The 11,071-nt window shown below is 49.9% G+C and overlaps 1 protein-coding gene across 1 annotated transcript; it reads left to right on the plus strand.

The window, feature by feature from the left end:
• Positions 1-1,194: 1,194 nt before the first annotated feature.
• LOC143988926 (integrase/recombinase xerD homolog) lies at positions 1,195-6,936 on the plus strand. The gene is made up of 2 exons (XM_077488855.1): positions 1,195-1,454; positions 4,029-6,936. Exons 1-2 carry the CDS (start codon positions 1,310-1,312, stop codon positions 5,003-5,005), a joined length of 1,122 nt encoding a protein of 373 aa, XP_077344981.1. The 5' UTR covers positions 1,195-1,309; the 3' UTR covers positions 5,006-6,936.
• The last annotated feature ends 4,135 nt before the right edge of the window (positions 6,937-11,071 follow it).

Here is an 11,071-nt window from a genome sequence, read left to right on the forward strand (position 1 = left end):
TTTCCCCTGCAAATTTACTTTCTCGCTGTAGCCTTACAGCTGTGAGGTAATTATTTAGGATTATCCACATTAACACGGGATACCGCTTGGAGGAGAGCTACTTTGGCACATTTGCACTTTATGCTTGGTTGTGAAATCACATTTTAGATCTGCACGATTGGACTGTGTATGGGACACTATCGAGATTCACTATTTGTCGCTGCTATTTTTTTGCTATTTTTATTTCCTTTTTACTAAGGATTATACTGTTGGTTTTTATGTTTTTTGCACTTTTAAACCATTCATAGATTTTTTGGGATTATTTGCTACACTAAGTTATTGATATATAATGTTTGTAGTTTTATTTTAGATGTTTGATTTTCCCTTTTTGTGTTTTATCTTAGACGATTCACTTTATTTTATATAGCTATTGCAATTCACTATTTGCACTGTATAGCTGGAGCCCCCCCGTTTTTTACTGTATAGAGAAGCACGGATTAAGAATGCAATGATATAAGGAGTGCTGGACATGACAGTGTGGATGAGGGACACAGAGGGTTAAGCTTTATGGGTGGAGTTCAGGAAAAGGTTTGCAGGAAACAAGTTCAGTGTAGGGGAGGGGTCACATAAAAGGGAGAGGTGTGGCTTTAAGGAATCATTCGGAGCCCAGTGTGACACAGAGGAGGCAGTTTTTTCGCTACTCCTCTGCTATGGCGGACCTCGAGGGACTCTTCGCGCGGCTGCGACGGGCGGCGGAGGTGCACGGTGCGGACTGGCTGCGGGAACGTGTGGGTGACCTGACGGACGGCGATGTGGACGGCGGCGGGACAGGTGAGGTTCCACTGCGCGCGCGGAGGTCTCGGCCTCCGGCGCGTTTTTCTCCTGGGCCTACTCCTCGGCCGCCTCGTGACTCCCGGAGCCCGGGGGTGGACCGATCGGTCCCCCCGGCAAAACGGCAGGTTATCGGCTCCCCCCGGTCCGGGCGGTCGTTGCGCCGCCGAACGGAGGGGGGCGGGGCTTCGCGGCCGCATGGAAATGGCGCCGGGACCGCACGGGGCCCGGTGGAGGTGGGGGGGAGTGTGGATGGCTCTGGGTTGGCAGGCCAAGGGGGGGTGCATGTGGCGGGGGATCTGCGGCATGCTGGGTCTGGGGCCAGCATCCGCGCGGTGGGGGGAGGGGGGCGCTCCGGGGGGGTCGCATGCTGGAGGGGGGGGAGGGAGGGTCGCAGAAGGCTGCCAAGGTGCCTGGCAGGGCTGGTTTTAGACGCCGGCATGCCGGGGGCGGCGGGGGGAGGAGGACATTGCCTGCAGTCCCGGATCGCAGGGACCGGATGGACCGCGCGGAGCACAGGGGGATTGCCGCGTCCCCGGTGCGCGCTGGAGAGGTCGGTTCGGAGAGCGAGCTGTCCCAGGAGGAGGAGGGGTCCTTTTCTGCACCCGGACCGGTACCGGTCGCCGAGGCCCCTGGGGGCCCGGGTAAGTTGCGGGAGTCTACATTGCTGGCGGATGCCTTGCGGGATCTGATGGGGGTGGCGCAGGGGGGTGCGGTACCCACGGGATCCCGGGACGGATTGGGGGGGGTTGCGGCAGGTTCAGCGCAGGGGGCGGGGCCTGTGGCCCCGGGGGGGCCGTCAGGTCAGTTGCAGGAGCTGTTGGGGGGGCTGCAGGCCCTGGTTGGTAAGTTTGCTGGGGGCTCCGGGTCGCCTCAGGTGGCCCCCTGGATGGGTACTGTGGGGGGGGCCGGGGGGGCGGAGGTCATTCCTGCGCGGGATGCACCGCCTGCTGCGGTGTCGGGGAGCATGGATGCGGGGGCTGTGGGCTCGGGGGTCCCCCCGGTGCCCGCGGACCCGGGGGCGCGGCCTGACCTGGTTAGGATCGCGGATGCTGCCCGGTGCGAAGTCTATGTTTGTTTCGAAGGCCCATTGGGGGCGCATTTGAAGCAGGAGGTGCGGGACAAGATCGGCAAGGGTGAGTATGTGGAGATTTTCTCCTTGCTCCCCCTCGAGAAATTTAATTTGGACAGGGTTAAGCCGGACAGTTCCAAGAAGGACGACGAGGAGAAACGTAGGTATCGGCTGATCCCGCGCACATTTGCAAATTGGCTTCAGGCGTTCGCTATCTTGGCTAGCGTGATAGGGGAAAAGAACCCCGAGCATTGCTCGGCGTTATTTTGTTACCTGGACGCGATTGGGGAGGCTCACCGAGTGTATGGAGGGCTGGCTTGGCTGCGCTATGATGAGCAGTTTCGTCAGCGTAAGGCAGTGCGGGCTGACCTGCGGTGGGATCACAAGGACATAAGCCTCTGGATGAGGCTTATGTCTGCTCCGCGGGCGCCCACTCCGTTTCTTCAGGGGGGGGCCGGGAGTGCGTCTTCCTCGGGACTGCCGGCCGGAAAGAAGTGGGGGGTGTGCTGGCCCTTTAATGAAGGGGCTTGTAAATTCGGAGGCGTGTGCCGCTTCAAGCATGAGTGCTCCGGGTGCGGCGGCACCCACCCCCTGTCTCGCTGTTTCAAAAAAGGTCAGCGTGCCAGTGCCGCCGGTCACAAAAGGGATGACGCCGGTGAACCTGGGAAGGATGCTTCCTTTCCTAAATAGGTATCCGGATGGTGCGGCGGCGCGTGGGTTAATTCTGGGTTTTCGGGACGGTTTTAGGATTCCCTGTTCTTTAGGAGGGGTGCCGCCGTTGGCCAGGAATTTGCGATCGGCTTTAGATCACCCGGGGGTTGTGGATGACAAATTGGGTAAAGAGGTGGCGCTGGGCCGGATGGGTGGTCCTTTCGAAGTGCAGCCGTGGGGGGACCTGGTGGTCTCCCCGTTGGGTGTAGTTCCTAAGAAGGAGCCGGGGAAGTTTCGCTTGAGTCATCACCTGTCTTTTCCGAAAGGGGGGTCGGTCAATGATTTCATTGACCCGGAGGCGTGTACGGTTTCCTACACGTCTTTTGACGCGGCGGTACGGTGGGTCAGGCGGTATGGTCGTGGGGCTCTCATGGCCAAGGCGGATGTGGAATCGGCGTTTCGCCTTCTGCCGGTCCACCCGGACAGCTTCCGGCTGTTGGGATGCCATTGGCGGGGCAAGTTTTATGTGGACTTGTGCCTGCCCATGGGTTGTTCCATTTCATGCGCCTATTTTGAAGCTTTTAGTTCATTTTTGGAATGGGTGGTGAGAGATGTTTCGGGCCTGGAGTCGGTCATCCACTATTTGGATGACTTTCTGTGCGTGGGCCCGCCTGCCTCCAATGTGTGTGCGATTCTTCTGTCCACGTTGCAGCACATTGCGGGCAGGTTCGGGGTGCCGTTGGCGGGGGATAAGACGGAAGGCCCGGTGACGGAATTGAGTTTTTTGGGAATCGTGATTGATTCTATGGCAATGGAGTGTCGCTTGCCAGAGAATAAATTACGGGATCTGCAGGCGGAGTTGGCAGGCATGCAGGGCCGGCCGAAGGTTCAGCTTCGGGCCCTGCAGTCCCTGTTGGGCAAGCTGAATTTCGCTTGCCGGATCATCCCTATGGGCCGTGTGTTCTGCCGACGGCTGTCGGGGGCCACTGCCGGGGTAACCGCCCCTACCCACTTTGTGCGTTTGCGAAGGGAACACCGGGAGGACCTGCGGGCTTGGCATGAATTTTTGGAGTCGTATAATGGGCGGGCTATGTGGATGTCAGGGCCAGTGAGCAACTTCGATGTGGAGTTGGTTACTGACGCGGCTGGCTCAACGGGTTATGGGGCATTTTTCCGGGGTCGGTGGAGTGCGGAACCTTGGCCACGCTCATGGGAGGTTGCGGGGTTGTTGGGCAATTTGGTTTTGCTAGAATTGTTCCCGATAGTGGTGGCATTGGAGCTGTGGGGGGCGGAGTTTCGTAATTTGAAGTTGCGCATCAATTGCGATAACATGGGGGTGGTCCAGGTCCTCAATCGGATGACTGCTTCCTCCCCCCCGGTCATCCGGCTGCTGCGACACCTGGTCTTTCGCTGTTTGCGGCTCAATGTTTACGTTTATGCTGTGCACATACCTGGGGTGGAGAATTCTTTGGCTGACTCGCTCTCTCGTTTTCAGTGGGACAAGTTCCGGCAGCTGGCGCCGGGAGCGGAGGAGTCGGGGGCGCCATGCCCCGGGTGGATGTGGGAACTTCCCTTGGAATCGCCGCAGGTTGGTTAAAAAGGTCGTTGAGTGAGGCTACATGGTCCGCTTATTCTAGAGTGTGGGCGGAATGGTGGGCGTTCCTGCGGGAGGTTGGAGTGGCTGGTCGGGGCTCCGACCGGCGCTGGGTGGTATTGTACTGGGTTGCCCGGAACATTGAGACGGGCCTGTCTCCCGCGTCTATTGAGCGGAAGCTGGCGGGGTTGGCCTTTTTGTTCAAACTGTGGGGGGAGCCGGACGGGACGAAGGATTTTTGGGTGAGGCAAACGTTGAAGGGGTACAGGAGGGATTGGAAGGGTAGGGATGCGCGCCGGCCGGTGTCATTTGACAATTTGGTGGCAATTTGTTCTCGGCTGGTGGACGTTTGCTCGTCTGCTTACGAGACCGTTCTGTTTACGGCAGCGTTTTCGTTGGCGTTTTATGGGGCTTTTAGGATTGGGGAGTTGGTGTGTCGCTCAAAACGGGTGGCTGGGGGTCTGTTGGATCAGGATGTGCAGGTGGTTGCGGATCGGGTGAGTATACGGTTGCGTAGGTCTAAGACTGATCAACGGGGCAAGGGAGTGGCGATTACGCTGCTCGCCCTGCCGGGCTCGGTAGTGTGCCCGGTGGCGGCGGTACGGGCTTTCCGGGCGGTACGGCCTGTGGGGGCAGGCCCCTTTTTGGTGCACGAGGAGGGCTCTTTTCTATCCCGTTTTCAGTTTGTGTCGGTCTTTCGGCAATGCCTGAGGGCGGTGGGTTTGGATGAGCGGGACTACGCGTCCCACTCTTTTCGGATTGGGGCGGCCACGGAAGCGGCTCGATGTGGGCTGGAGGAGGCGGTGGTTCGCCGGATTGGTAGATGGGAGTCCCGGAGGTTCCGGTCCTATGTCCGGCCGCAGTTGCTACTGGGGTAAGGAGGGTGCGGCTGGGGGTTGTTTGCTGTGGGATTTATGGGGGGGAGGACTGTGCTTGTAACATTCCTTTGGTTGTTGTGTTATTTCTCTTGTTTTCATTCCAGATGGAGGTTCTCAACGCCTCGTTTGGATCCTGGGGCATTCGTACGTCTGCTGGGGGGCCAGGAGAGGTGATTCTCTACCAGCAGGCAGGCAATTGGGTATCCCCAGGGAGGAAGCTAGGGTGATGTGGTTGGGTTTCCCGGGCATGAGGTGGGAGCGTGTCATGAGGGAGGTGGAGAGCTTCGCTTTGAGGGATAGGCCCCCGGATGTGCTGGTTGTTCATGCGGGGGGCAATGACCTGGGAGTTCGGAAAGTGAAGGACATTTTGGCGGATATCAAGGCTGATGTGTTGCGCATGCGAGTCCTTTTCCCGGGCACCATTTTGGTGTGGTCGGACATTGTGGCCAGAACGGTGTGGCGGGGGGCCAGGTCTTTAGCCAGCCTTGAAAAAACTAGGATTAGGGTTAATAAGGTTGTTGGGCGGTTTGTAGTGCAGAACGGGGGCATTGTGGTAAGACACAGGGAATTGGAGGTGAATGTAGGGCTTTATCTTAGGCGGGATGGCGTCCATCTATCGGATGTGGGGATTGACCTCTGGTCCTTTGGCTTACAGGAGGGCATACAGAAAGCTCTTCGGGTGTGGGGCGGCCCTCAAGGTTGAGGGGGTCACCCTTTCGGGCTGTGGCGGTGTGTTTTCTGGTGGTTTCTGACGGTAGACAGGTACTCAGAAGGGATCTGAGGGTGTGGGGGGCTCATCTAACGATCGGCCCCTCTGGGTATTCCTGAACGTTGGAGGGAATACGGTTATGTTCACTGGCGGAAGTTGTCTCCGACCGGTCACAGGTGGAGGCCTTTGGGAAGTTGGTCAGGTGTACCGCAGTGATTGGGTATTGGTTTAAGTGTGGTCACCGTCAGAGATCACCAGAATGGGCAGTTAATGTTAATTAAAATGTGGTTTAATGTTAATAAAGTTATTTATATTTATATATTTATATATATTTATATATTTATATATTTTCATATTTACAAGTTATTGGAGTAATTTTGAGTTATGTTTAATAAAGGCTGTTGTGGCCAGTTTACTCCAACCTATGGTGTGGTCTCATTTCTAATAGATAAGGAATAGTATAAGGGGAACATTCAGACTACACTAGTCAAGAGAAGCACGGATTAAGAATGCAATGATATAAGGAGTGCTGGACATGACAGTGTGGATGAGGGACACAGAGGGTTAAGCTTTATGGGTGGAGTTCAGGAAAAGGTTTGCAGGAAACAAGTTCAGTGTAGGGGAGGGGTCACATAAAAGGGAGAGGTGTGGCTTTAAGGAATCATTCGGAGCCCAGTGTGACACAGAGGAGGCAGTTTTTCCCACCCTCCCGCCCTATTGTTATGTGTTTGTCTTGTGGTGTTTTGTTGCTGGTCTTTTTCTTCTTTTGCAGGTTCATCGGTTGTCACGGCAGCTGAAAGTTTTTCGTGTTGGCGGTGTGTTTTCTGGTGGTTTCTGACGGTAGACAGGTACTCAGAAGGGATCTGAGGGTGTGGGGGGCTCATCTAACGATCGGCCCCTCTGGGTATTCCTGAACGTTGGAGGGAATACGGTTATGTTCACTGGCGGAAGTTGTCTCCGACCGGTCACAGGTGGAGGCCTTTGGGAAGTTGGTCAGGTGTACCGCAGTGATTGGGTATTGGTTTAAGTGTGGTCACCGTCAGAGATCACCAGAATGGGCAGTTAATGTTAATTAAAATGTGGTTTAATGTTAATAAAGTTATTTATATTTATATATTTATATATATTTATATATTTATATATTTTCATATTTACAAGTTATTGGAGTAATTTTGAGTTATGTTTAATAAAGGCTGTTGTGGCCAGTTTACTCCAACCTATGGTGTGGTCTCATTTCTAATAGATAAGGAATAGTATAAGGGGAACATTCAGACTACACTAGTCAAGACACTGGTATGATGCACTATTAATATTTTTATATCAGATGTTCATTTCCATGCACTTTTACAGTACCACACACTTTGCACTTGTTTTTTTATATTTTGTGAAGGATTGACAGTCACTTTTTATCACATAAGTTTATTGTTTTTTTCTTTTGGTATTTAAGGAAGCGCAACACACCCCCCCTCTGTTTTATCTATTTTTATTGAGAGTTCACTCATAATAGTGTCTGCTGCTCCGATTAGAACTATTTTTTCACTCTACTTCCAAAATTGTTCTTCTTTGCCATAGAGCGCAGGAGCCTTTTTACATATACCGTATCAGGTGTATCCATGCCAGGCCTGGCTATTCAAAATAATTAGTATGAGTGAAAGGTTCTGTATCCAAATTTGGATTTGATACTAAAGGGGTAAGGAAAGCTCATACTGTAGTATGCTAATAGGTGGCTATCTAACACAAAGGGCCCTGAAAGGACCTGGATTGCTACCTTTAGACTTATTTGATTCACTAAATAGTTTTAGGTTTCTTTACCAATGATGTAGCAAACAAATTATTTCTCTTTACTCTCACCAAGCAAGGCTGCAGATAGGAAGTCAACAGAGACTACTGATGTAACCTATTTGCAATTCACAAGTTTAGTAAATGCAGGTAAATTGGAGAGGTAGATGTGACTGTCCTATAGAAAGTTTATAGGTTTGGGAAAATAGTTTAGGTCCTAGCAGAAGCAATATAGAAATTTGGTAACTTTTACTCCCTAGCAGTAGTTTGTACCTAAACCAAATAGTGGTAGATAGCCACAATTTAAAAAAAATGAGATGCCATGGAATCTTACAATGAACAGATAATCTGTTTAATATCTTTTAGATTTGGCTTAATATACACAATATTATCAATAATCACATCAATGTCCTCATCCTCAATCTACCTCAGTACAGTTGAAGTATGAAACAGAGAATAAAGGCCAATTTATGAAGACTGAAGCTAGTTTGGACCTGTTTCCCACAGCAACTGGAATATATGCATCATTTTTTGGAACAATGCGAGAAATGGAAATATGTATAAGTTACATTTTTGTTTTTCCTACAGTTATTCATTTTAACTGTCAGTTATTTTTATACAATGAGGCCTGGAGGAAACAGGTTTACAGTAGTCTGACAGCTGGTAGACTTGGGACTTGATAGTTATGCTGGTCACTCAGAGAAGACATCTCTTCATGGATTAGACTACTATATACAGCTCTACAAGAATACAGATGGCGATCCTTCTCCAGGTCTTGAGACAGCAGAATATCTATATGAATGCAATGCCTGTAGCCTTGCTAAGAGCAGATGTTTTATATTACCCATGCCCACCCCTGGGATGTACAACAGTTACATGTCTGTAATAAAATACAAACATTTTCTTTCTGCTGCATAGAAACAAGAAGAGCTGTAAAGTCTAAAACAAAGTTATTACTGTGGAAAAGTCCATTATATTCAGATATTATAAGATGTCAGCTTGAAGCAATATGATCATTATTGATTTTTTATAGCCACCATTATATTATGCTTTCTTAATTTGCATCTCAGTGCCAGAATTGATCAGCTGGAGTTGGGCAAAAGAATGGGTGGCATGCCTAACCTGGCCTGATCTCAGATGACCGGCTCTTTAAAATAATTATTCACTTTAACAATGCATTTTCATAAACCCCTATAGTCACTTTAATATATAAATATGGTCATTTGTAAATTAGGTAACTGTGATTCGCTATCAACAGTTTGAACCTAATCTAAGGTAGATAATAGCCAACAATTTAAAATAATTTAATCGGATGCCAAAGAATCTAGAAGGGAACAAATAGTCTGTTTAATTTGTTTTTAGATATACTCAATACTATAGAGTTTGGCATGATTATTGGGAATTATATTATTATATTATTAAGGTATATTATGTTAAAGAAATGTATATTTTTTCCTTTTGAATATATTAGACAGGGACATATTTGCTCATTACTTGCTAAAGCCCCTTACATGCTGGCAGAATGTCGGCAGACTTTTTCCAGTAAAAAAAATGGCGACCAGCATTCTACCTGTGTGTATGTTGACCTGTCTGCCAGAAGCCGGCCGCTGTAAAAACACAGATGACTGACTCCTGATCAGCGCTCTCAGCCAATGGCAGAGTGCGCTGATCTGAGTATTCTGGCGTCCCCCTATCAGAACACAACAGCTCAGCATGGGGAGATCGCTAGACTAACCTTGCATGGTTAGTACAGAGGCTCCCGACCAAAGCTGATAGGTTGGGTTGTATGAAAAAAAAAAAATATAGTGTGTACCAGGCTTAAAGGGGTTGTAAACCCTCATGTTTTTTCACCTTAATGCATCCTAACTTCTGTCATTGACCGGCCCCCAGCCCCCTTTTTGTTTCTCACCTGAGCCCTGTAATTCCCTCACCGGAGATGCGCTGAACCTCTCTGCCCGTTGTCTCAGCTCTTAATTGGATAGATTGATAGCAGCCCAGCCATTGGCTCCCATTGCTATCAATCAAATCCAATGAGGCAGGTGCCGGGGGCGGGCCAATTTGGGCATTCTGCATCTATGGACGCAAATTCTGGACTTGGGAACGTGTCCACATGGTAATCCTCTGGGAGAACACTTCTAGGGAGTTATATGATGCAGGGAGGAGCTACCAGCACCGCCGGGGGACTCCAGATGTCAAGAATCGGGGCCACTCTGTTTGCAACAGTGGAGGTAAGTATGACAAAGTAGCTTTACAATCACTTTAAGGCTCTTTTTTATGGTTTATACACAGTTGTTCCGATTTACTGCTATTTCTCACACTGCAAGTCTTTGAGGTGGTGGACTATTGAAATCAATGCATTTCCCATGTGGCTAATCTGGTATGGCAACATTTGTTAAAGTGGAAGTTTGGTCAAGTCCAGTCCTACTAGATCACTTCAGGCTGGCCCGTTTTGCAGGCAAAGCTATGTAAAACATTAAAAATAAGAGCCTATACTGTTTAAAATCCAGTAATACACTGTCTCACCCTGCTTTGCACATGCTCAGTTGCTCTCTATGTTTAGGCACTACCAAATTTGTAGAGGCTGATATGCAGATAGCCTAAGGCTGATTTCACACAGGTGATCCGATCAGGTCCACTTGCCATTTTTTCAGGCGGATTTGATTGGACCAGCCATTGTTCTCGATGGAGTTGCGGATGTCAGTGGACATTTGTCCGCTGACACCCGCCGGCATCCCATCCGATTCTGTCCTCAGATAGGGGATCATTTTGCATCTGTCCGGCAGATTGAATGACAGTCGGATGGAAACAGAAAGGCAGTTTGTTTCCATTTGACCACCCCATAGAGAATAGCGGGGCTATGTCCATGTCCGCTATGGATAGCGGAGCAGACACAGACCTAACGCTCGCCTGCTCAGCGGGGATCACCGATATATCCCCCGCTAAGCAGGCTGATGCACTTTATGGTGTGAAAGTGGCCTTAAAGAAAAATTAAACCCTCCTATCCTATACAGCTGTGGTCATCAACCCTGTCCTCAGGGCCCACTAACAGGCCAGGTTTGCAAGATAACTGAAATACATCACAGGTGATATAATTTGCTGCTCAGTGTTTGCAGTATTCTAGTCTGCATCTCCCCAAGGTAATACATAAAACCTGGCCTGTTAGTAGGCCCTGAGGACAGGGTTGATGACCACTGCTTTACAGCCAAGGAAGCTGCTTGTATTTGATCTGCAACTGCTATGGTGCTGCACATGTGATCAGTTATGACACCAGCCGTTTGATGGTTTGACAGTTTTGTTTAGAGCAGAAGCAAATGTGACAGTTAGCAATACCAGCATTCCAGGAATGTAACTGTTTTTTGAACCTGTTAAATCGATGGGTTTAATTCGACTTTATGGTTTGCTACTGTTCAGTGGCCCTGGGCTTCAGCAAAATGGCAGCCTCAAGGAAGAAGAATGAGGAGCAATGTTGGAGGCAATTTACAGCACACACTAATTTTGGTAGCATAATTATTAATGTGGAATGTAAGTTCCTTGTTAAAGAAAAAGTTTTTATCAAGCTGTTTTGGGTAAAGCAGAGA

This window comes from Lithobates pipiens, unplaced genomic scaffold (genome assembly GCF_037356315.1).
Source record: "Lithobates pipiens isolate NorthernLeopardFrog02 unplaced genomic scaffold, aLitPip1_a1.2 Scaffold_18, whole genome shotgun sequence".
In the NCBI taxonomy this organism is placed as follows: Eukaryota; Metazoa; Chordata; class Amphibia; order Anura; family Ranidae; genus Lithobates; species Lithobates pipiens.